The sequence below is a fragment of the Rhinatrema bivittatum genome, chromosome 3 (assembly GCF_901001135.1).
Source record: "Rhinatrema bivittatum chromosome 3, aRhiBiv1.1, whole genome shotgun sequence".
In the NCBI taxonomy this organism is placed as follows: Eukaryota; Metazoa; Chordata; class Amphibia; order Gymnophiona; family Rhinatrematidae; genus Rhinatrema; species Rhinatrema bivittatum.
Window position 1 is genome coordinate 154763164 of NC_042617.1, and position 26865 is coordinate 154790028.

Here is a 26865-nt window from a genome sequence, read left to right on the forward strand (position 1 = left end):
CACCAGCCAGATGGACAAGGTCAGCTTAGCAACCGCAACTCCCAATCTATTCCTGTCAAAAGAGATGAAGAGTTGTGTAGACTGCCTGCTGTTTGCTCCAAATAGAAGCTAAGGCTTTCTTGCAATCCAGCTTGTGTAAAGCCCGTTCACCCTTATGCAAATGAGGTCTGGGAAAAAGGTAGGCAGAACTGGTTAAGATGGAAATCCGTCATCACTTAGGTAGAAACTTAGGGTGTGCGCGCAAAACCACCCTATCATGGAAGAATTTCATATAGGGTGGATATGTCACTAAGGCCTGAAGCTCAGTGACTATGCGCTGATGTGACCACAACCAAAAAGTTAACCTTCCAGGTCAGGTACTTGAAATCACAAGAATGCAGCGGCTCAAAATGATCTTTCATGAGCTGAACCAACACCACATTGAGGTCCCAGGAGACAGTGGATGGCCTCAGAGGCAGCTTCATCTGTAGAAAGTCCCATATAAAGCAGCCCACAATGGGTTGCACAGAGACGGGCGAGCCATCCACAACCCGGTGATAGGCACCGATCTCACTCAGGGATACCCGAACGAGTTGGTCTTTAAGCCAGCTTCCGAAAGGTGCAGGAGATATTCCAGCAGCTTTGGTGCAGAGCAGGAGAATGGATCCAGGCCATGGTGCTCACACCAGGTAGAAAATCTCTTCTACTTCAGGCCATAAGACTTCCTAGTGGAAGGTATCCTGGAAGCCACCAGGACTCGAGACACATCCTCAGAGAGGTCAAGGGGCTGCAGGATTAACCTATCAACATTCAGGCCATCAGGAATAGGGCCTAGAGGATGGGGTGGCGCAGCATTCCCTGATCCTGCATGATGAGGTCTGGGGAGGTCCCCAGACTGATAGATTCCCAGATGGAGAGATCTCACAAGAGCGGGAACCAGACCTGCTTCAGCCAGTGCAGAGCTATGAGAATCATAGTTCCCCTGTCCTGTTGAAACTTCAGGAGAGTCTTCACCACTAGGATAAGATGAGAATATGCATACAGAAGGCCCTTGCCCCAATGGCGGGCAAAGGCATCTGATGCTGGTTTGCCATCCACCCTGTACAGGGATGAAAACTGATCCACCTTCCTGTTGCAGGGGGATGTGAACAGATCCACATCCGGGGTTCCCCAGCGATGGGAAGATCTGATCCACTACCTCTAGTTTCAGTGAACACTCGTGGGGCCAGAAGGCGCGATTCAGCCTGTCCGCCACCACATTTTCCATCCTGGCCAAGTACATAGCTTGGAGCACCATACCCTGCAACAGAGCCCAAGACCAGATCTGAACAGCTTCTTGGCATAGGAGGAATGATCCCATACCCCCCTGCCTGTTGATGTACCACACTGCCCCCTTGTTGTCAGTCTGGATCAGAATCATTTTGGTGACCAGCTGATATCTGAACGCCCAGAGCACATACTGGATCACATGGACTTCCAGGAAGTTGATCTGGGAACGTGTCTCCTGGGCAGTCCACAAGTTCTGGGTGCGGAGCCCTTCGACATAGGCACCCCACTCCAGATTGGACGCATCGTTGGTTAACACAATCTGGACAGGGGGACCTTGAAAGGACGCTCCCTGCTCCAAGTTGGTCAGACTCTCCTACCAAGACAAGGAGCTCCAGTGAGGTGGAGTAATGCAGATGTTGGCGTGGAGGTCCTGGGTAGCCTGTTGCCACTGGGACCGCAAGGTCCACTGAACTCTGCGCATGTCCAAGTGAGCTAAAGTGGTAACATGGACAGACGTGGACATATGCCCTAAAAATCACAGCATGTGATGTGCCGAAGTCAGCCAGCTCTGTTGAACCACTCCTGCCAGATATACCAATGTGAGCGCACGATCTCGGGGAAGATACGCTCAAGCCTGAGCCATGTCAAATCTAGTGCCGATGAAGTCCAGCTGAGGCGACGGGTCGAGATGGGATTTAGGGTAGTTGATAATAAACCCCAGGGACTCTTAACACCTGAATGGTCAAGCGTAGCGACCACACCGTTCCTTCCTGGGAGGAGCACTTGACGAGCCAATTGTCCAGGTAGGGGAACACGTGTACCCCCAACCTGTGGAGGTATGCACTCACCATGGCCAGGCACTTGGTTAAGACATGTGGGGCAGAGGCAGGCTGAAGGACAACACTCTGTACCGAAAATGTCACTTGCCCACCACAAACTGCAGGTTCTTCCTATGCCCATGGAAGATCCTGATGTGGGCGTAGGCGTCTTTTAGATCGAGGAAGCAAAGCCAATCCCCTCTTTATAGGAGGAGAATCAGGATGCCCAGAGAGCCCATCTTGAACTTTTCCTTTTTTAGAAACTTATTCAAAGCTCTCAAGTCCAAGATGGGACAAAGTCCCCCTGTTGTCTTTGGAATCAGAAAATATTAGGAGTAGAACCCCCGCTGACCCTTAGGAACAGGCTCGATAGCCCTGGCTGTTACAAGGGCGGTAAGTTCCGACAACAATATTTCCTGATGCGAGGACTGAGCCCACGAGGGGCACGGGGGAAAGTCCGGAGGGACACCCAAAAGATTCAGCCAGTACCCCCAGCACACGATGGATAAAACCCACTGATCCAATATCATGCTAGGCCAATGGTCCCAAAAGAACCGTAGTCTGCCCCCGACCGGAAGGTCCTGCATTGAGGGTACCGGTGGTTGGCTTATGCTCCCTTGCAGCCAGTCAAAACCCCATAGTGGGGCTTGACTGGGGCAGCAGCTGAGATTTGGGGATCCACTGGTGCCTAAAACAGCCCCTAGATCTCGTCTGCTGGGCTCGGGTACGAGAAGCGGGAGGATAGTACTTCCTCTGGTGGTAAAAGGACCTCCTCAGGCCCTGACGCTGATGCAAGGACTTCCTGGCTGAGGACGGCGGGTCTGATGTACTGGCTGAGAGATGCTGCAGGGTCTCAGGATGATCCTTCAACTGAGACACAACATCCCTCATTTTATCACCGAAGAGAATGTCGCCAGTACAGAGTAGGTCCATGAACCTCTCCTGCACTTAGGAGACAGAGATCTGAGGCCCTAAGCCAGGCCATCCTGCGGGCACCAATTCCCACGGCCACCACCCTCGCCGCAGTCTCAAACATGTTATAGGTGAAAGCAAAATTGCTAACCTTGTAATAGGTGTTATCCCAGCAGGATGTAGTCCTCACATATGGGTGACATCATTGATGGAGCCCTATTGCGGAAAACTTTCTGTCAAGGTTTCTAGAAACGTGTGATTGGCACTCTGAGCCCACTGAGCATGCCCAGCATGCCACGATATTCTCAGCCTCAGGGGTCTCCCTTCAGTCTCCTATGTAGCAGTAAGCTTTAGCAAAAAATAAAATAATAAATCATATCGGACCTAACTCCGCGGGGTGGCGGGTGGGTTTCGTGAGGACTACATCCTGCTGTCCTGGGATAACACCTTTTACAAGGTAAGCAATTTTGCTTTATCCCAGGACAAGCAGGATGCTAGTCCTAACATTTGGGTGATTATGATTAGCAAGCTATAGGCTGAATCATTTTGGAGTGAAGCAACACTGAAGTAATGTTGGTGAAAATGAGGCAGCCGAAGATCACAGCAGGTTGGATGTAGAAGGAGTTGGGATTATACTGGAAACAAGTTCTTTAAGACAGATTGTCCGTAAGCTGAATCTTGTCGTCCTTCTTTGTCCAAACAGTAATGAGCTGCAAAGGTGTGAAGAGAACTCCATGTTGCTGCTTTACATATGTCAAGAATTGGCACTGAACGATAGTGTGCTACTGAGGTTGACATTGCTCTTACTGAATGCGCCTTTACTCGTCCTTGGAGAGGAAGGCCTGCTTTTTCATAGCAAAACTGTATGCAATCTGCTAGCCAATTGGAAAGAGTATGTTTACCCACTGCTTTTCCTGGTTTGTTTGGATCATAAGATACAAAGAGTTGAGTAGATTTCCTGTGGACTGCAGTGCGGTCTAAGTAAAATGCTAGCGCACGCTTACAGTCCAAGGTATGTAAGGCCCATACTCCTTGGTGAGAATGTGGTCTTGGAAAGAATGTGGGTAAAACTATGGACTGGTTCAAGTGGAATTCCGTAACTACCTTGGGGAGGAATTTTGGATGTGTATGGAGAACCACTGTCATGTAGGAATTTTGTATAGGGTGAGTACGTGACAAGTGCTTGTAACTCACTAACCCTTCTAGCCGATGTAATGGCTATGAGGAAGATAGTCTTCCATGTGAGAAATTTAAGATCACAGGAAGTCATGGGTTCAAAAGGAGAACTCATGAGTCTTGTTAAGGCCAGATTCAGGTCCCATTCCGTGACAGGTGGCCGAATTGGTGGTTTAGGGTGAATTAAACCTCTCATAAATCTACTGACAAGAGGATGTATGGATATTGGTGCATTTCCCTTCTTGTTATGGTAAGCTGAGATTGCACTTAGGTGTTCTCTGACAGATGAAGTCTGTAGACCAGAGTCTGAAAGATGGCATAAATAGTTTAGTAGAGAAGTTGTGGGGCAGCAGAAAGGATTAATGTTCTTTTGTGTGCACCACAAAATAAACCTTTTACATTTCAAAGAATAATTCTTTTGTGTTGAAGGTTTATGTGAAGCTATAAGCACTTGAGATACATTGGTTGAAAGATTGAGTGGTTGTAAAATTAAGCTTTCAACATCCATGCTGTCAGGGATAGGGATTGAAGGTTGGGATGGCGCAACCAACCCTGATCCTGAGTTATGAGAGTGGGAGCTACACCCAGGTGAATTGGTTCTCTGATCGAGAGGTCTAGAAGTGTGGAAAACCATACTTGTTGAGGCCAATACGGGGCTATGAGTATCATGGACCCCTTGTCCTCTTGTAGCTTCACTAGAGTTTTGGTTATGAGCGGTATTGGAGGATACACGTATAGAAGGCCTGAGTTCCAAGGGCGAGCAAAGGCGTCCTTGGCGGGCTGGTGTTTCTATCTGTGGAGAGCGCAGAACTTTTTCATTTTGTGATTCAGGTGTGATGCAAAGAGGTCTATTGTTGGTTGACCCCAACGTTGAAATATCCTTGTCGATACTAAGGGACCCAGGGACCACTCGTGTGGTTGGAACTGATGACTGAGTCAATCTGCCACTACGTTGTGAATGCCTGCCAGATAAGTGGCCCGGAGAAACATTGAGTGTGTTAGGGCCCAGCCCCAAATCTGCGCAGCTTCTTCACAAAGGAGATATGAGCCCGTACCTCCTTGTTTGTTCAGGTACCACATGGCTACTGTATTGTCCGTTTGAATGAGAACAGTCTTGTGTGAAAAGCAGTCCTTGAACGCATGCAGAGCATAACATATAGCTCAAAGTTCCAAGAAACTGATTTGAAACGTTGCTTCGAGTTTTGTCCAAGTACCTTGGGTTTGGAGATTGTCCATGTGAGCTCCCCAACCTAAGGTGGATGCATCTGTAGTTAAAGTTATCTGAGGGACTGGTTGTTGGAAGGGCAGGCCCTTGCGCGCCCACCAAAGTAGAGATGAATGCAGCTGGTGGATTACTTGAATTGGAGAGGACAGTGGTTGAATGGCTTGGATCCATTGTGATCTTAATGTCCATTGGGTTATTCTCATGGCTAATCTTGCCATAGGAGTGACATGAACTGTGGAGGCCATGTGACCTAGTAAGGTCAGAAACTGATGAACTGTTGCTTGTTTCTTTGAGTGTAGCGAGTTTGCCAATAGGGCAAGTGTCTCTGCCCGGTCGTCGGGTAGAAAGGCTTTTAAGAGGATGGTGTTCAATTCTGCTCCAATGAATTGAAGCAGATGAGATGGAATGAGATGGGACTTTTGATAATTGATGTCATAAGCGGCTCGGACTTCGTGCTTGCCAGCTTCAAGTCCTTTATGTATTATTGTTTGAGCTGCTTCTTGATACTGCTGTAGTAACGAATTTGAGACATCTTGCATCTGTTTCCACAAGTTTCTCTGGTATTACGTCATATATAACTGATATGACGCAATCTTTGTATTTAGCATGGCTCCTTGATAGATGTTCCTGCCCAAGGAGTCCAGTCATCTGTGATCCTTGCCTGGAGGAGTGGAGGAATGAGGTCTTATTCGTTTAGACTTCTTTTGTGCAGACTCCACAACAACTGATTGACGTGGCAGTTGCAATTCCTGGTATCTGGGGACAGATTGTACCAAATAAGTGGTGTCCACTCTCTTATTTATGGATGGCACTGAGCATGGATGCTCCCAGAGTCTGTGCTGTAAGTCTAGGAGAACTTCGTGGACAGGTATGGCCAAGACTTCTTTTGGAGGGTCCACGAATTGAAGGACTTCCAGTGTTTGCTGTCTTGTGTCCTCCTCTGATACCAAAGTGAATGGTATGGTGTCTGCCATATCCTTAACAAAATTTGTAAAGGATAAATCCTCCGGTGGAGATTTCTTTCTTTCTTCTGGAGGAGAAGGATCAGACATAAACCCTTCAGAAGTATCTGTATGTCTTTCTTCCCAGGAATCGTACAGGTCATCTTGATGTGGAGTCGTGGGAGAAGACCTTGGCAGTCGAGAAAGCCCTGAAGGACCTGGCTGTGGATCATCTAATGGTATCCGTCCAGGGGCATCTTCTTGTGGCTTGGTCGGAATCGATGTTAGAACACCGACTATTGCATCGAATCTGTTCATCAAAAGCTGGAACAGTGCTAATTCTGGCTGTCCTGGAGCCCCAGGTGGCATCGGCATCGATGGAATTGGTTCCGGTATTGGGCCGGGCATCGGCGATGGTATGGGCATCGGCATCGATGGCCGCCTCAGTATCGGTGCAGACTTCGGTGTTGGTGCCGGCCTCGGTGCAGGCTTCGGCATCGGCGGGAGCGCTGGCATCGGTGCAGGCACTGGCATCGGTGAGGGCAGCGGTATAGTCATCGGCGAAGGCATCGACGGTTGCTGGTCCTTTAATGCTTGGAGCACTGCTTGACGAATAAAATCCGTCAATTTCTCCATGATAGCTGGTGCATGCAGAGCAGCTACACGTGGTGGCAGTGGAGGTGTTGATGGTCCTTCCACAGGGCCCTGTGGAGGTTCGATGATTGGTGCATCGATGGGCGGTGAAGGCCTCGGCGTCGAAGGCTTCGGTGTTTCTTGGAGTCGAGGCCTTTTTGTGATCGATTTCTCTGGGGAGAGAAGCGCCTTGGGATTGATGGGTGTTGGTGCCAATGGCGATGCTTGGGTCGATGTTCTGCCACTGACCTCGTCGATGCTACGGATGGGTCGGCGATGAACGATCCCCCGAGCCTTCCGGACGACGCTTTTTTAGTATTAAACGCTTCGAGACTCCGGCCGGAGACGATTGCGTAGACGTCGACGGGGGAAGGCAAAAGTTGTAGATGGAATAAATGCTCCATCTTTTCTTGGCGGGCCTTTCTACCCTTCGCGGTCATTTCAGCACACTTGGGACAGGTTGTTACATCGTGTGTTTCACCTAAGCAAAGGACACTCTCGAGGTGTGGATGTGTAATGGACATTATCCGATTACAGTTGGGACATTATTTAAATCCCGTGGCCATATTTTCACCGACAGCCGTCGATGAAAATGAGAGAAAAAATGAGAGAAAATTATTTTTACTCCAAAGAGTAAAAAAAGAGACTAATTTACTCACCAGCCAGTGGTAACACGAGAGACCCCGATATGGGAGAGAATAAATGCTTTTTAAATCTGATTTTTAGTCAGACAAACTGTGGGAAAACTCACACAGGCTCCTGCTCCGCGATGCCAACAGCAGTGCGGAAAAAGGAAGACTAAAGGGAGACCCCTGTGACTGAGAATATGGCATGCTGGGCATGCTCAGTGGGCTCGGAGTGCCAGTCAAAAGTTTCTAGAAACTTTGACAGAAAGTTTTCCTCAATAGGGCTCCATCAACGATGTCACCCATATGTGAGGATTAGCATCCTGCTTGTCCTGGGATAAACGCACCTCATGCTTGCTGCATTTCAGACCTTGTTGGACAACTGCCACAAAGACATCCTGCTGTTGGGGCAGGCGCCCAGACAATTCCTGGACTTGCTTCCAGAAATTCTGAGAATACTGTGTCATATACAGCTGGTAGGAGGCGATCCGGGCAACAAGCATCACACCCATAAACACCTTCTTCCCAAATGCATCCAATGCTCTATATTCCCGTCCTGGAGGGGCGGAGGTGTGGGTGCGAAACTGCTTAGCTCTCTGAAGAGCTGATTTCATCACGACCGATTGGTTGCAGCTCTCAACATAGTTACCTATGAGGAACATCTTTGGGCATCTCTTGAAGTTGTCCATTTGCTTCTTGGACACAGTGAGAAAAACCAATGAAGTGATTTTCGAGTTTATTTGTTGATTTTAATTAATTTTGTTTTGTACATTTGCTGTTTATATATGTTTTCATATTTGTTGTACACTGCCTTGGGTGATCTTTCGGACAAGGGAAGGCTGTTTAGAAGAACTTTTAAACTAATAAATAAATCAAAACGTAAACATATTGTCAAGAAAATGATGCACCAGGCAGGAAAAGAAAGTTATTGCTTGGACACAGAAAGTGCAACTTAACACAAGTGGAAAGTGTTGAAAAACAAAACAGAAAAGGGCCAAAACCCCTAAGCAGGAAAAAACTATAAGGAAAAGACTGCTGAAAAATGGCATCTGATTTCTAGGAATTTTGCAATTGGCTGAGGAGCCATTTGAGGCGCATCCTCATTTGCTGGCAAAATTAAAACCTAAACTAAAAGTCTGTTGTTCCAGTGGCACACAAGGAAGCTACAAAATATTTATGTACTTGGCTGCAAAACCTTCCTCGAAAATTCTGGAATGATATTCCGCATCAACACAAGACAGAAAGAAAGTGACTCATCTGCATGGCTCCATTGCTATGCTCGTCAGAGAAACTGAAGAAATGCCAAGAGAAATATTGCCCACTGACAAGAAAATGTCGAAGAAATATTATGCTAGAAACATCTTATAAACCTACTATCAATTTTGACAAAGCATATTACTATAACCTACTCAAGAAGAGTCAAAACTACAAGCAGATTTATGAACAAACTCAAATACTCCTGCACACATTTACATTCTGTTCCTGACTACTGCATGGATGCTAAAACAACTAATTCATAAAAATGCAAATTGGCATGCTAATCCCAACTGTCACTTAATTTATCCTCTTACAATAACTTTGGAAAATGGCCATAAAGGTTTTCAGAAAGCTCACAAACTAAAGCTTTCAAATCAGGGTGTGGGTATATCTAGCTTCCAATGCTTAGATCAGTGGCTCTCAACCTGAGGAGAGTTTCCAATGTACCTAGCCTGTTTCATCAAAGAAACAGCATTTATTTTAAAATGGAAAAAAAAAAAAAAAAAAAAAGGCCTGTTGCACGATTACTTACTTCACTTTCAGCAAAATGCCTTCCTCCTTTCAGGCAGAGTGATGACCTTCTAAGAGTCTTCTCATCGCCATCATCAAAAACTTTCATGAAAACAAACAAAAAAAAAAAAACAGGTTCTTAAATAACAGCTGAGAAAATGAAAACCCCATAATGAAATGGTACATCAACTCACACAGAAGACAATCCTCGGGCACATATGTTCAAAATAACAAGCAGCTACAAATATCAGTACAAGTAACATTTTATAGCTGTCACTGCGTGGTATGACAGTCCAACAAGGAGCCAAGCCAAGAGTACAAAAGATGATAAATTTAACATTTAGGCTTATCTAAGGAAAAAGGACCCCTTTCCAACCTTTTCAGTTGTCTGGAAGGTTTTATCCATCTCCACTCAAAGCTCGGTACAGATTAAAGATATTTTTCAACAAATCAGACCATTATTTGGCACCTTAAAAATCAGAAACTCAGAACGATTATCATTGTTTTTTACCAACATCATTATTAATAGAAAAATTAAGTTGTTGACCTTTAATGGATATTTTCTATAGACAGCAAATTAACCCAGTCACACAAATAGATGGCATCATCTGACAAGTGAAGACACTATGGGGTAGATTTTCAAACCTGCGCGCAGGCGTACATGTGTGCGAGCTACCCGGCGCGCCCGACTTTATAAGATGCGCGCGCATGTTATAAAATCAGAGTCGGCGCGCAAAAGAGGGTGCACAATTGTGCACCTTGCGCGCGCCGAGCCTGTGCCGAGCCGTACTGCCTTCCCCCGTTCCCTCCCAGGACGCTCCGAAATCAGAGCAGCCTCGGAGGGAACTTCCCTACCCCGTCCTTTCCCCCCTGCCTTGTTCTTTGTTTTTCATTTATTTCCAAACTTACTTCAGCCGTGTGGAGGCCTCTGGCCACGCTCACGCCCTGCCTCACTCCTTTTTGCAAGCCCCGGGACTTACACACATCCCAGGGCTTTACGCGCTTCGCCGGGCCTTTTGAAAATATCTTATAGTTGTCAACTCCAAAAGGGGAAGCCAAAAGAAAGGTGTCAATGTTCCTGCTCTCTACAGAAAACATCAGGTAAGCAACTAATGAGTACATTTTCAAAGCCATGCACGGGCGTCCTTGTGCGCTGGTTCCCAGTGTGCGCACATGGATGCGACAATTTTAGAACATGCACGCAGAACAGCAAACGCATGTTATAAAATCAGATACCAGCACACGCATGTGCGTGTGGGTGCCGACTCACATGAGCAAGGGGGGAGGAATTTGTGTAGAAACATGCGACGATGGGACAGGGCCCACCCCAGTTCTCTCCCAGTCCGCTCCGAAGTTACCTAACCCCCTACCTACCCTTTCTCTCTCCACCCTGATTCCTAATCCCCACCTAACCTAATTTTTTTTTTTTTAACTTATTTCCTTCTCTGGAGCTGAAGTAAGTTCCACGTGCTGGCTGGCTGCTGGCGCGTGCTTCACCTTGCCAGCCCTGCCCCTTTTCAAAAACCCGGTACTTCTGAGCATACCGGGAGATACGCATATGGGCGGGCCGCTCTGAAAATGCACTCTGTGCGTGTGTGCAGCCCAGCCACGCACATATCTCCCAGGATTGGCACACGCCGGCTTTTAAAGATCGGCCCCTTAGTTTTTCTCCATTGATAAAGTATATTAGCTACACATGTGGAACTCACTAGTTAAAGGTTCTCTTCCAATAAAAAAGGGAAAACAACAAGCTAATTACCAGACAACACATTTTTGGGGGGTCAAGCCCCTTTACAACATTATATGTTATTCATATTATATATATATATATATATATATATATACACAAATTGTGCTGAATATCTACCTCTTTTATACTTAGGTGGGGATTAGGAATCAGTGTGGAGAGAGGAAAGGTAGGTAGGGGTGTTAGGGAACCTCGGAGCGGACTGGGAGAGAACTGGGGTGGGCCCTGTCCCATCGTCCACACAATCTGTGTATATATATATATATATATATATATATATATATAAATATATAAAAAGAGGCAGATATTCAGCACAATTTGTTCTATTAAGTTTGGACTTGGATAGACAAATGGTGGGATTTGAAAAACGCACTCTGCTAATCAGCCCTGAGTTAGCCAAATAAATGTATCTGTCTAAAAGGTTATCCAGCTAATCCGGTGGCAGAGTGGGGATGTTCCAGGGCAGAGCTGGCTAACTGGCTATTAGCTGGATAAATGCTGATTTTCAGTGTTATCCAGCTAATATAACTGGATAACTTTAGGACAGTTTAGCCAGCTAACTTTAAGATAGCTAGAGAGATTCAGCATTGCACACACACCAGTGAATATCCCTGCAAAGTTAGCCAAGTAAGTTTATGCAGCAAACTTTGCTAGCTGGACAGCCGCCGAATATATAAAAGAACATAAGAAATTGCCAAACTGGGTCAGACTAAGGGTCCCTCAAGCCCAGCATCCTGTTTCCAACAGTGGCCAATCCAGGCTACAAGTACTTAGGGCAAGTACCCAAAAACTAAGTATATCCCATGCTATTGATGCTAGTAATAGCAGTGGCTATTTTCTAAGTCAGCTTGATTAATAGCAGGTTATGAACTTCTCCTCCAAGAACTTATCCAATCCTTTTTTAAACACAGCTATACTAACTGCACTAACCACATCCCCTGGCAACAAATTGCAGAGTTTAATTGTGCATTAAGTGAAAGAGAATTTTCTCAGATTAGTTTTAATTGTGCCACATGCTAACTTCATGGAGTGCCCCCTAGTCCATCTATTATCCGAAAGAGTAAATAACCGATTTACATTTACCTGTTCTAGACATCTCATGATTTTAAAGTACTCTATCATATTCTCCCTCAGCTGTTTCTTCTCCAAGTTGAACAGCCCTAAACTCTTTAGTCTTTCCTAATAGGGGAACCATTCCATCCCCTTTTATCATTTTGGTCGCCCTTCTCTGTATCTTCTCCATCGCAACTATATCTTTCTTGAGATGTGGCAACCAGGACTGTACACAGTATTCAAGGTGTGGTCTCACCATGGAGCGATACAGAGGCATTATGACATTTTCCGTTTTATTCACCATTCCCTTCCTAATAATTCCTTACATTGCTTGCTTTTTTGACTGCCATAGCACATTGAGCCGACGATTTCAATGTGTTATCCACTATGATGCCTAGATCTCTTTCCTGGGTGGTAGCTCCTAATATGGAACCTAACATTGTGTAACTACAGCATGGGTTATTTTTCCCTATATGCATCACCTTGCACTTATCCACACTAAATTTCATCTGCCATTTTGATGCCCAATTTTCCAATCTTACAAGGTCCTCCTGCAATTTATTACAATCTGTTTGTGATTTAACTACTCTGAATAATTTTGTATCATCTGCAAATCTGATTATCTCACTCGTTGTATTCCTTTCCAGATCATTTATAAATATATTGAAAAGCACGGATTCTAGTACAGATCCTTGAGGTACTCCACTGTATAACCTTTTCCACTGAGAAAATTGTCTATTTAATCCTAATCTCCGTTTCCTGTCTTTTAACCAATTTGTAATCCACGAAGGAATATCGCCACCTATCCCATGAAATTATTAAAATGGGTCCTAGGGGGACAGAGTTTGATGCTACCCTCAAAAAGATCAGCCAGTGGATCAAAAGAATGGTCATTTATGTATGAACAGAACACCACATTGTAACTTTGCAAATCTCCTTATTGGAAGCCATTCTTAGACGGGAAACTGACACAACCATGACTCTAGCACTATAAGCCTTGATGTGCACATCTAGGGTTAGACCTGTTTAATTATAACAGGAGATATGATTGCTTTCCAATTAAAAAGCATTTATTTACAAGTCTTGGCCTCCGTGGCGTCAGCCCAGCCCCTAGGCACGCGTGCATGGACTGACCAGTCCTTTAAAGGGCCAGGGGCGGGTCCCAGCTCCACGAAGCACCCTGATTGAACGCTGTATAAGAGGACGTCCCTGCCTTCACTTCCTTGCCTTGGTAATCGGGTCGATCACGCTGTGATTTCTAGTTTGCCTCTGCGTTTCCAGTTTTTGTTCCAGTCTCGTTTCAGCCTTGTTCTAGTCCTGTTCCAGTCCTTCTGTTCCAGCGTCCTTCTGTTCCTTCGTCTCCCCAGGTAGTACCTTCGGACTGTGTTTTCAGTACTTACCTCTGCCTGTTCCTGACTACATTGATCGCCGCCTGCATTTGACCTCTGCCTGATTACTGACGGCTGCACACTGCCTGGTACCGACCTCTGCCTGATTACTGACCACGTCTGCACTCTGCCTGGACCTGACCTCTGCCTGATCCCTGACCACGTCTGACTGCTGCCTGGAACCCGACCTCTGCTTTGGCTGACCACGTTTCCTTGACTCTGGCCTTGATCCTTGCCATACATTCAGAGACTCTCTCCTGGCCTTCTCTGGCACCCCAGACTTCTAGTCTAAACATCCCCGCACACCCTTGATCGTGGTGGGCACACCTCTGAACTTTCTCTCAAGGAGATCCTGCGAGGCCCACCTAAGACCAGGTGGCCCGGGTAATCAAGGGCTCAACCTGAGGGAACCCTGGATTGCTAGTGGTGAAGCTCCAGCTAGCCTCTGTCTCCTCTTGAGCTCCACCTCCTGGTGGCAGGCGCTCTCTGGGTCCGACCAGGGAGCCTACCAATCCTGCACTAGGCCAAGGGTCCACCGCCCGTGCAACAACTAGGGCATGAAGCTCACTCGGCGGGCTGAGGTGACCTCCACAAAAATATGACCTTTTTGGTCAGGTAACTAAGCTCTGCTAAAACCCCAAACCGCGGGCGGCCACACGCAGTCCCCCTCTTCCTTCTCAGTTGCTCTCCACAGCCGTGGCTCACTCCTCTTCATCCCATGCCACGGCGGGGCCTTTTCTCGGCGTCCTCACCACAAGGACGCCGCCGACTGCTCCCTCAGCCTGGCTCTGCCCCTTAGACGTGAGTGCGTCTCTCTGCAAAATTTAAAGGGGCTGTGGCGGGAAACCTCAGTCCGGCCCCTAAATGCTCGTCATCAGCTGGGGACTATAAAAGGAAGTCCCAGCACACAGCTACTTTGCCTTGCAATGAGGTTCACTCTTCGAGTATTTAGTTGCTGATCCTGCTTGTTCCAGCTTCCATGTTCCTGATCCTGTTCCTGCTGCTCCTGCCTCCGTGTTCCTGATCCAGTTCCTGCTTGTTCCTGCCTCTGTGTTCCTGTTCCGCTCCTGCCTTCCTGCTCCAGTTCCTGTTCCACCTCGGCTTGGCTTCTAGTATTCCTTGTCTGCTGCCCGTCCTGATCCTTGGCTTGTTCCTGGTCTTCGCTAGTCCACTGCCTGCCCCGACTGCTGGTCCACATTCTCGTCTTGTACACCTCTGCTGCCTGCCATGACCTCTGGACTTCCTCTGCCTCCATTTCACTTCAACCTGCCTTGACTCGGATAGTTCACCAGATTCCTCCTGGCCTGTTCCGCCTCCTGGCTACAAGGTCGCTGCGGGCCTTCCTTCAGTGGATCTTCCCATCCTCTAGCCGGCTCAAGGGTCCACAAATCCTAACAGTTTGCAAAGCCATGGACCTGGCGGACCTGTCCGGTCTTCAGGCCATCCCTGGCATAGCCCAGCGCTTGCAACAGCAACCACATTGCCTGGACGTTCTTGCAGCCACTGTCGAACGCCTAGCCAGTCATCTGGGTGCCGCTCCTCAGGCGATCGCTCCACCTCCCGCTCCTGCTCCAGCTGCGCAAAGCATCTACCAGCGCCACCTCGGTTTGCCGGGGACGTCAAGCAATGTCGTGGGTTTCTGAACCATTGCTTTATGCAGTTTTCCTTACAACCCGCACAGTTCCCCACCGATCAGGTAAAGACGACATACATACTCTCCCTGCCAGACGGCAGGGCCCTAGCCTGGGCATCTCCATTTTGGGAGTGAAGCGATTCTTTGCTGGGAAACCGCCAACATTTTACTCACACTTTCTGGCAAGTGTTTGATGAACCAGCATGGCAGTCTACAGCTGCAGCCGAGATCTTCCATTTACACCAAGGCTCTCGCCCATTGGTTGAATTCCGCTCCCTTGCCTCTGAACTGGGTTGGCGGAATGACTGTTTGCGAAGTATCTTTCTGGAGGGTCTATCATCATGCATCAAAGATGAGCTGGCGGCCCGGGACCTTCCAGATGATCTAGAGGCCTTGATCGATCTTCTCAGGACACAATCGCAGACTCCAGCAAAGAGCTCGTGAGGTTAAGCCTGCACGGAGACCAGTGCCTCTAGCTCCGTCGTTCTACCGTCTGTTGGCTCAGTCTTCCGAATCTCCTTCTACTCTAAGCGAGGAGCCCATGCAGCTGGAACACAGCCCACTTTCCTCCAAAGAGAGAAGGCGGCGTCGCTCGCTAGGCTTGTGCCTTTATTGTGGTGGCAAAGGGCTCATGCTGGTACAGTGCATTTTGACAGGTTCTGATTTTCAGCTATCTCGAGTTTCTATAACCACGGTATAGTGCAAGAAGCAGGCGGAAAACGACCAAGCCTAGGATCTCCGGGGAGCTGATCCTAGGCTGTGTGAATCCTGCTCCCCAATGCACGGTACCGGTATCCCTGGAGTATGCTGGGACCTCATTCTCTACCTTGGCCTTTATAAATTCCGGGGCTGGAGGGAACTTTATCCTAGCAGATTTAGTGCAACAACTGCAACTTCCTACTCTGCCATATCTTCCGCCTTTACGAGTATCCTCCATTCTTGGGACTCCTCTACCAGGCTGTATTGAAGCTAAGACTTCTCCGTTGACTTTCCGTACTGGAGTTCTCCACAAGGAAGAAATCTCTTTCTATGTTTTAAATAAATCTATACATCTGATAGTGTTGGGACTAAAGTGGCTGCAGAAACATTCTCCACACATTTCCTGGGATACTTTGCAAATAACCACATGGAGCATGAACTGCATCGCCAATTGCTTACAAGCGCTGCCACGGCCTATCGACAACTTTCCTCTCGCTACCGTCACAATACATGGACTATTCCGATGTCTTGTCGAAAGAAAAGGCCGAACTAGTTCCTTAACACAGAACTTTTGACTGTGCCATCGACTTGCTATCTGGTACACCACCACCCCGTGGAAGGGTATACCCTTTATCCTTGCCTGAGACCCAAGCAATGTCCCAGTATGTGCAGGAGAACATAGATCGGGGCGTTATTCGTCCTTCAAATTCCCCGGCAGAAAGGACGGCTCCCTCAGGCCCTGCATACATTACCAGGGTTTAAACGCCATCACACACCAGGATAGATACCCTTTCCCATTAATTCCTGACTTGCTAGATCAATTACAAGGTGCTAGGGTTTTCACCAAACTCGACCTCAGAGGAGCATATAGTTTGGTGAGGATTAAGAACATAAGAACATAAGAAATTGCCATGCTGGGTCAGACCGAGGGTCCATCAAGCCCAGCATCCTGTTTCCAACAGAGGCCAAACCAGGCCAAAAGAACCTGGCAATTACCCAAACACTAAGAAGATCCCATGCTACTGATGCAATTAAAGCAGTAGTTATTCCCTAAGGGGCGGATTTTCAGAGCCCTGCTCGCCTAAATCCGCGCGGATTTAGGCGAGCAGGGCCCTGCGCGCCGGTGTGCCTAGGTTCAATAGGCCTACCGGCGCGCGCAGACCCCGGGACTCGCGTAAGTCCCGGGGTTTTCCGAGGGGGGGCATGTCGGGGGCGGGCCCGAGCCGCGCAGCGATTTGGGGGCGTGTCGGCAGCGTTTTGGGGGCGGGCCCGGGGGCATGGTTATGGCCCGGGGCGGTCCGAGGGCATGGCCGCGCCCTCCGGACCCGCCCCCAGGTTGCTGGCGCGCGGGGATTTACGCCTCCCTCTGGGAGGCGTAAATCCCCCGACAAAGGTAAGGAGGGGGTTTAGACAGGGCCGGGCGGGTGGATTAGGTAGAGGAAGGGAGGGGAAGGTGAGGGGAGGGCGTTAGAGGATTCCCTCCGAGGCCGCTCCGAAATCGGAGCGGCCTCGGAGGGAATGGGGGAAGGCTGCATGGCTCAGCGCTCGCCAGCTATACAGAATCGATAGCCTTGCGCGCGCCGATCTGGGATTTTAGCGGCTACGCGCGTATCTACTAAAATCCCGCGTACTTTTGCTTGTGCCTGATGCGCCAGCAAAAGTACGCCTATTCGCGCGGTCTGAAAATCTACCCCTAAGTAAACTTGATTAATAGCCGTTAATGGACTTCTCCTCCAAGAACTTTTCCAAACCTTTTTTTGAACCCAGCTACACTAACTGCACTAACCACATCCTCTGGCAACAAATTACAAAGTTTAATTGTGCGTTGAATGAAAAAGAATTTTCTCCTGTTAGTTTTAAATGTGCTACTTGCTAACTTCATGGAATGCCCCCTAGTCCTTCTATTATTCGAAAGTGTAAATAATTGATTCACATCTACTCGTTCAAATCCTCTCATGATCTTAAAGACCTCTATCATATCCCCCCTCAGCCATCTCTTCTCCAAGCTGAATAGCCCTAACCTCTTCAGCTTTTCCTCATAGGGGAGCTGTTCCATCCCCTTTATCATTTTGGTTGTCCTTCTCTGTACCTTCTCCATCGCAACTATATCTTTTTTTAGATGCAGCGACCAGAATTGTACACAGTTTTCAAAGTGCGGTCTCACCATGGAGCGATATAGAGGCATTATGACATTTTCCATTTTATTAACCAATCCCTTCCTAATAATTCCTAACATTCTGTTTGCTTTTTTGACTACTGCAGCACACTGAGCCAACGATTTTAAAGTATTATCCACTATGATGCCTAGATCTTTTTCCTGTGTGGTAGCTCCTAATATGGAATCTAACATCGTGTAACTACAGCAAGGGTTATTTTTCCCTATATGCAACACCTTGCACTTGTCCACTTTAAACTTCATCTGCCATTTGGATGCCCAATCTTCCAGTCTTGCAAGGTCCTCCTGTAATGTATCACAGTCCGCTTGTGATTTAACTACTCTATGTTGTATCACCCGCAAATTTGATAACCGGTCCAAGTACAGATCCCTCAGGTACTCCACTGTTTACCCTTTTCCACTGAGAAAATTGACTATTTAATCCTACTCTCTGTTTCCTGTCTTTTAACCAGTTTGTAATACACGAAAGGACATCGCCTCCTATCCCATTACTTTTTAGTTTTCTTAGAAGCCTCTCATGAAGGACATTGTCAAACACCTTCTGAAAATCCAAATACACTACATCTACCGGTTCACCTTTATCCACATGTTTATTAACCCCTTCAAAAAAATGAAGCAGATTTGTTAGGCAAGACTTCCCTTTGGTAAATCCATGTTGACTGTGTTCCATTAAATCATGTCTTTCTATATGCTCTACAATTTTGATCTTGAGAATAGTTTCCACTATTTTTCCCGGCACTGAAGTCAGGTTTACTGGTCTATAGTTACCCGGATCGCCCCTGGAGCCTTTTTTAAATATTGGGGTTACAAATTTTAACTAATAGATCAGAAATTTAATTTTTTAGTTCCTTCAGTACCCTAGGATGCATACCATACTGTCCAGGTGATTTGCTACTCTTTAGTTTGTCAATCTGGCCTACTATATCTTCCCGGTTCACAGTGATTTCATTCAGTTCATCTGACTCATCACCCCTGAAAACCATCTCCGGAACTGGTATCTCCCCAACATCCTCTTTAGTAAACACGGAAGCAAAGAGTTCATTTAGTCTTTCTGCAATGGCCATATCTTCCCTAAGAGCCCCTTTAACCCCTCCGTCATCTAAAGGTCCAACCGACTCCCTCACAGGTTTCTTGCTTCGGATATATTTTTAAAAGGTTTTATTATGAGTTTTTGCCTCTATGGCCATCTTTATTTCAAATTCTCTCTTCGCCTGTCTTATCAATGTTTTACACAACTTGACAATGCTTATGTTTTATCCTATTTTCTTCAGATGGATCCTTCTTCCAATTTTTGAAGGATGTTTTTTTGGCTAAAATAGCCTCTTTCACCTCACCTTTTAACCATGATGGTAATCGTTTTGCCTTCCTTCCACCTTTCTTAATGTGTGGAATACATATGGACTGCGCCTCTAGAATTGTATTTTTAAACAATGTCCATGCCTGTTGAACACTTAACCTTTGCAGCTGCACCTTTCCGTTTTTTTCTAACTATTTTCCTCATTTTATCAAAGTTTCCCTTTTGAAAGTTTAGTGTTAGAGCTGCAGATTTACTTAGTTTAAATTGGATCATGTTATGATCACTGTTGCCAAGTGGCCCCACTACCGTTACCTCTCTCACCAAATCCTGCGTTCCACTAAGAATTAAATCTAAAATAGCTCCCTCTCTTGTTGGTTCCTGAACCAATTGCTCCATGAAGCAGTCATTTATTACATCCAGGAACTTTATGTCTCTAGCAAGTCCTGATGTTACATTTACCCAGCCAATATTGGGGTAATTGAAATCTCCCATTATTATTGCACTGCCAAACTGGTTAGCTTCCCTGATTTCTCTTAGCATTTCATCATATGTCTGACCATTTTGTCCAGGTGGACGGTAGTATACTCCTATCACTATACTCTTACCCAACACACATGGGATTTCTACCCATATAGATTCTACTGAGCATTTAGTCTCTTGTTTGATCTTTATCCTGTTGGACTCTATACCCTCCCAGACATAAAGTGCCACACCCCCACCAAGTTGATCCTCCCTATCATTGTGATATAATTTGTACCCTGATATAGCACTGTCCCATTGGTTATCCTCCTTCCAAGTCTCTGTGATGCCAATTATGTCAATCTCATCATTTGCTGCTATACACTCTGGCAATGAGTGGAAAACCACGTTCAATACGCGGGATGGACATTACGAATATCTCGTCATGCCCTTCGGATTATGTAACGCACCCGTGGTTTTCCAAAACTTAATGAATGAAGTGCTCCAAGATATGCTCCATTCTTCAGAGATTGTGTACTTGGATGATGTCCTAATCTATTCGCAAGATCTTCCCACTCACCGCACACATGTACGTCAAATTTTACAACAACTCAGAGAGAATCGCTTATACGCTAAGCTTGAGAAGTGTGTATTCGAACAAGAGTCCTTGCCGGTTTTGGGATACATCGTGTCAGTTACTGGCTTTCACATGGACCCAGAGAAGGTCTCTGCCATCAGGGACTGGCCACAGCCAGTTCACATAAAAGTATTTTATGGAATCTAACATCACACAACTACAGTTTGAATTACTTTTCCCTATGTGCATCACTTTGCATTCAATTTGTTACAGAAAAGCAATTAATCAAATTTAATAAACAAAACTAAACTTGCCCATATTAAATTTCATCTGCCATTTGGATGCCCAGTCTCACAGGATCCTCCTACAATTTTTCACAATCTGCTTGTAATTTAATAACTCGGAACAATTTTGTGTTGTCCGCAAATCTGAGCACCTCACTCATCGTTAACTTTTCCATATAATTTATAAATATATTAAAAAGCACAGGTCCCAGTATAGATCCCTGAGGCACTCCACTGTTTACCTTACTCCACTGAGTAAACTGACCATTAAGTCCTACACTCAGTTTCCTATCTTTTATAACCAGGTCACAATCCACAATAGAATATTGCCTCCTATTCCATGACTTCTTAATTTTCTCAGGAATCTCTTATATGGGACTTTGTCAAACGCTTTCTGAAAAACCAAATACAGTACCATCCATTAGCTCACCATTATCCAAATGTTTATTAACTGTAACAAATTGGTAAGGCAAGACATCCCTTGGTTAAATCCATGTTCGTTGTGTCCATTAAACATATTCAAAATTGGTCACACACAAATCTATGATCAGATTTTCCCCACTTGAGAATAATCTTTTTTAACATCAACTCTACAGTCTAGCTCTTAAAGAGCTCACCATAGAACAGTTGTGACTCTGGGGCCAAAGGCAGGAGAAGCTTCTCTTCCTGAGGCTAATCCATTATGGTGGTGCAGTGAACACCACTAAAGCTTCACCATGATTCCCATGGCTTTGATAATGAGGCTGGCTTGCTTACTATCAGACCACAGATCTTCGGCACAAACTCTAAAGCACCAAAATTAACACCAAAGCACCCAATGATGATCCTTCAGAAAGCGTGAGGTGCCAAGATCATAGAGATTCTTCTGTCCAGCTCCAACTCTAAAGTTGCTAATGCCAAAACCAGAGACACATACTTCCTTCTGTGTGACCAAAAGGGATATAATGGTGGTAACAGCGGCAAAAATACCTGGAGACCACTGCGACTTACTAACAAAGGCTGAGCTTCTCTCGACACAGTCACTTGGGAGTGGGCAACACAATGGCCTCATTCTCCCTGCTTTCAGTTTTAAGTCTCAGAAGGAAACACTACCTCCACTAAATTATCTCAGCATGATACTTCATGTTGTATCCCTTCAAGGCTAAACTCAAGGTGGAGGAATCCTTCTCCAGCATCAAGTGGGAAGAGTGGAATGGCTCTCTGCTCCTAGACCTCTTTTTGGGTCTAGATGCAGAGGATGCCGATTGACCCACTGGTGCCAATGCAGATTCTTAAGGTGCACTGGTCTTTGGTATCAATCTGAAGATGTCTAGAAAGCTCAATTTTTGAAGCTTGACGGCCCTAGATAACATCTCAGTACAGATGGCACAACTATGGGACATTATGCTCTAGGCCCAAACATCTAATGCAATTCTTGTGATAATCCATTTTGAACAACTTGTAATTGCATAAGAAGCACTAGGTGAAGCTGCTTGCCTCCTTCTCAGACTGATGCTGATAAATCAAATGACACTTGATGGAAAAATATGTGACACTGAGCTGCTGAGGAGCACCATCCTAGTGAGAAAAAACATCTCCAGGGTAACACAGCTGTCAATGAAAAGCCACCCAGGGAAGCAGAGGGATAGCTGAAGAAACCTTATGAGAAGATGTATAGGCTAAACCCCAGACACCTTAAAGGACTGGGACCAGCTATTTTACCCAGTCCACCTTAAATATCAGAGTGGGAATTCAGGCCACAACGTGTTTCCCAGGGAAGGAGAATAAATACCCAGACTCAGGAAGGAGCAAACTGGCACAGAAGAGGAAAAGGAAGCTCCAGGCATTATGCCAGAACCTTGTACATTTGAATGTTTAACTTTTAATGTACCACTGCTGATTTATGTTGTTAATAAAAGTGCTTTTCTGTTGAAAGCTGATTTTCTGTCCTCTGACATACCTCTCTAAACCCAAAAGGCATTTCATACTATTACAAACTCAATTAATACAAATAAGGCATTTTTCAAACATTTACTGAAATAATGACAGAAGATGAGCACTGCTAAACACATCATTAGACAAGTTCACAGACAAAAAAGAAAACTGAGGGGGAAATCCCATGCATACAAAGAAAAGCATTCTAAACTTGGTGAGAAAAGATCCATATTAATGCCATTAAATGACGTTACCCACTTGTATGGCTAATATATTCTGCTAGTCAATGGAAAAATTGCAGCTATAGAGTACTTGGATCATCCAGACAGGTTCTTTTCCCTAGCTGCAGTTAATATCTCAAACCCAACTTGATATCCAGCTTTACCCTTACTTCATGCTAAGGATTTTCTGTGGTTGTCTCATGCCTTTATGAATTATGATACCATTTCTGCCAGGTACTTGTAGCCTGGATTGGCCACTATTGGAAACAGGATGCTGGGCTTAATGGACCCTTGGTCTGACCCAGCATGGCAATTTCTTGTTCTTATGTTCCACTGGGAGACAGATGAATGCATCCATCACTCTGTCTACAAAGAAATACTTTATGTTTTTACTGAATACAGACCACCTTCACTGATCCAAGATAGTGATTACTATACTCAGATGGACACCCCTGCAACATCTTCCCTACTGCCCCTCATACACTACTCGCAAGAAGAGTATCCTCTGAAGGAAGCTGAGGTTTCTCCTTGCTCCTGTGTTTGGATGGGAGCTTTTAATCTACTACAGACAACACACTGACATATCCCATTAACAGCACTTATATAAAATCTTTGTGCTAAGCCAGAAGTCTATAGATCACACCAATGCAAGGTTTTTGTTCCTGTAGTACACAGATCAGTCCAGACTCCTGGGTTTTGCCTCACTTTCAGCAGATGGAGACAGAGAAAGTTTCACAGGCACCATCTCAAACTGGTGTGCCACCTGCATCTCCTCAGTATTAATCAGTACCCAAGCATAAAAAACTTTAACAAAACATTAAATCAATTAACTCTACTATATCTCCTGGAACAAGAAGAGGACAAGGAAAATCCCTAGTAAATTTATAATACTTTGTAAAAAGACTAATGTGAAACCTGTGCCATTCTTCAGGATTAATCAGAATTATTACAGTATACAGATTGAGCAGACTCTCCAAATCTCTCCCCCTCCAGGTGGGACTCTGGACTGATCTGTGGTACTATAGGAACAAAAATTAGCAGGTAAGAACCATTTTTCATTTCCCTGTACATACCCAGATCAGTCCAGACTCCTGGGATGTACTAAAGCATCCCTAAACGGGGTGGGATAGGAGAGTCCTGCTCATAGAACACTTTCACCAAAATTGCCGACATCCGGGGCCTGCATATCCAATCGGTAGTGTCTGGCAAAGATATGTAAAGACTTCCAAGTAGCCACCCTGCAAATCTCTTGCTGAGGAACTAGTTGGCACTCTGCCCAAGAGGCTGCTTGCGAATGGGTAGAATGAGCCCCTAACCCCCTCCAGAATGAGTCAACAGCGACAGATATATGGGGAACCAATAGCCTCCTTCAACCAACGTGCTATCGTGACCTTTAATGCCTTTTGACCCTTTTTCTGCACAACTCCAAAGCACAAAAATGTAATCCGAAAATCTGAAACTGTTAGTGACCACCAGATAACGCAATAAAGCACTTCGGACATCCAACCGTCTTAATTCCTATGCAAGAGGTGTATCAAACTCTAGATTTGTAAAGGCTGGAAGCTCCACCAACCGACTTAGGTGAAATGCTGAAACTACCTTCGACAGAAAGGATGGTACCATCCTCAGAGAGACTCTAGAATCTGAAATCCGCAAAAAGGGTTCCCTACATGACAAGGCTTGAAGTTCAGACACTCTTCTGGCTGAACAAATTGCCACCAAGATAACAACTTTAAGAGTCAGATCTTTAATGGTGGCTCTCTTAGGAGGTCAAACGGAGGTTCGCACTTAAGGACCACATTAAGGCTCCAGGAAGAACACAGTTTAGGAACGGTGGGGGGCGCAAATGCTTCGCTCTAAGGAGGAAACGCACTACATCTGGATGCACAGCCAGAGTTGATCCCTGAACTTTGCCTGCAAAGCAGATTAAGAACATAAGAAAATGCCATACTGGGTCAGACCAAGGGTCCATCAAGCCCAGCATCCTGTTTCCAACAGTGGCCAATCCAGGCCATAAGAACCTGGCAAGTACCCAAAAACTAAGTCTATTCCATGTAACCATTGCTAATGGCAGTGGCTATTCTCTAAGTGAACTTAATAGCAGGTAATGGACTTCTCCTCCAAGAACTTATCCAATCCTTTTTTAAACACAGCTATACTAACTGCACGAACCACATTCTCTGGCAACAAATTCCAGAGTTTAATTGTGCGTTGAGTAAAAAAGATTAAGGCTGACACATACACCCGCAGGGAATTAAAAGACAAACCTTTCTTTAGGCCTCTTTGTAAAAAGGCCAGAATCTGCACCACCATAGCTTGACGAGGATCAACCCCCTGGCCTGTACACCAGGACTCGAAGACCCTCCAAACCCAGACATATGCCAAGGAAGTTGATGTCTTATGAGCTCGCAGCAGAGTAAAAATAACATCCTCCCGATATCCCTTCTTTCTTAATTGCCTCCATTCAAAAGACAAGCCACTAAACAAAAGCGATCCGCTTGATTTGAAAATATAGGGCCCTTCCATAGAAAATGTAGCAGATGGCCCAGCCTCAGGGGGCCGTCCATCGCTAGATTGACCAGATCCACAAACAAAGGCCATCATGGCCATTCCGGAGCCACAAGAATCACCTTTCCTGGGTGGACCTCTATCATCCTTAGAACCTTGCTCACAGGAGGCCACAGAGGAAACACGTAGATCAGAACGTTGGTGGCCAAGGAAGCACCATGGCATCGACCCCTTCCGCTCTGTGCTCTCTTTTGTGACTGAAGAAATGCAGTGCCTTGGCATTCCTTTGGGTCGCCATTAGATCCCTATGAGGCATGACCCACCTGCGAGAAATGAAGGCTATTGCCTCCTCCGATAGCTCCCATTCTCCTGGATCCAATTGTTGTCGGACCCTGCTATATGCGACACTGCTATCAAAGCCAAATGTTGCTCCACCCAGGACATTAACATTTCCACTTCCAGAGCAACCGCTCAACTCTTGGTACCTCCCTGGCGGTTGATATAGGCCACTATCATCGCACTGTGTGACAGAACTCTGACTGCACAGCTCTGCAACAGGGGAAGAAACTCCTCCAGAGCCAAATGCACCGCCCTTGTCTCCAGGCGATTGATGGACCAGATTGCTTCCCTGCACAGACTGGGACTGACACAGCCCCCCAACCGGTGAGACTGCCATTGGTAGTCACTACCATCCATTGAGGCACCTCAATATCCACCCGTGGCATAAATTGTCCCGGACAAGCCACCATGAAAGACTGGACCTGGTATACTCTGTAAGCAGTAGCGGAAGATGAAACTGCTCTAAAAAGGATTCCACCGGGATAGCAAAGCTTTCTGTAGTGGACTCATATGAGCAAACGCCTATGGGACCAGCTCCAAAGTCGAGGCCATGGAACCGAGGACCTGCAAATAATCCCAGACCTTGGGCACTGGGGTCTCCAACAGGTTCCGAACTTGCGTTTGTAGCTTGAGAATCTGCTCCTCCATGAGGAAGACTTTGCCCACATGGGTGCTGAAATGCATGCCTAATAATTCCAGAACCTGTGAAGGCGAAAGGCGGCTCTTGGCCAGGTACACAATCCAACCCAAGGATCTCAAGCGGTGCAAGACCACTTCCACCGCCTGTCTGCAAAGGTCCTCCGACTTTGCTCGAATGAGCCAATTGTCCAGATATGGATGAACCAGCACCCTCTCCTTTCTGAGGGTTGCTGCTACCACCACCATTACCTTGGTGAAAGTTCTAGGAGCAGTGGCTAGACTGAAGGGGAGATCGCAAAACTGAAAATGCTTTCAAGGATCATGAACCTGGGGTATTTCTGATGATCCCGCTGTTATTATCTGTGATGGTTGTGGGTGGATCCTTGGGCCGGTGGCAGCTGACCATGCCCTCGGGGGAAGATCCAGAGAGGGACCCTGGTCAGGCTCAGAGTTGGGAGACAGACACACACAAGTTCTTTTATTAAACAGTTTTTGAGAACCACCAGAGGTGGCAGTAGTGAGCTGGAATAGCCCAGCTGTGCTGTAGTCCCTCAGGCACTGGAACAGCGATCCCAGGAAGCTGAG

The 26865-nt window shown here is 46.2% G+C and overlaps 1 protein-coding gene across 5 annotated transcripts in view; it reads right to left on the reverse strand.

The window, feature by feature from the left end:
* Positions 1-26865, reverse strand: part of ARID4B (AT-rich interaction domain 4B) — a 486307-nt gene that overhangs the window by 336359 nt on the left and 123083 nt on the right. For all 5 annotated transcript variants that reach the window (XM_029593836.1, XM_029593835.1, XM_029593838.1 and 2 more), the window contains exon 6: positions 9369-9448. In XM_029593836.1, the coding sequence (XP_029449696.1) occupies positions 9369-9448 (80 nt within the window). The remainder of the gene's footprint in view (positions 1-9368; positions 9449-26865) is intronic.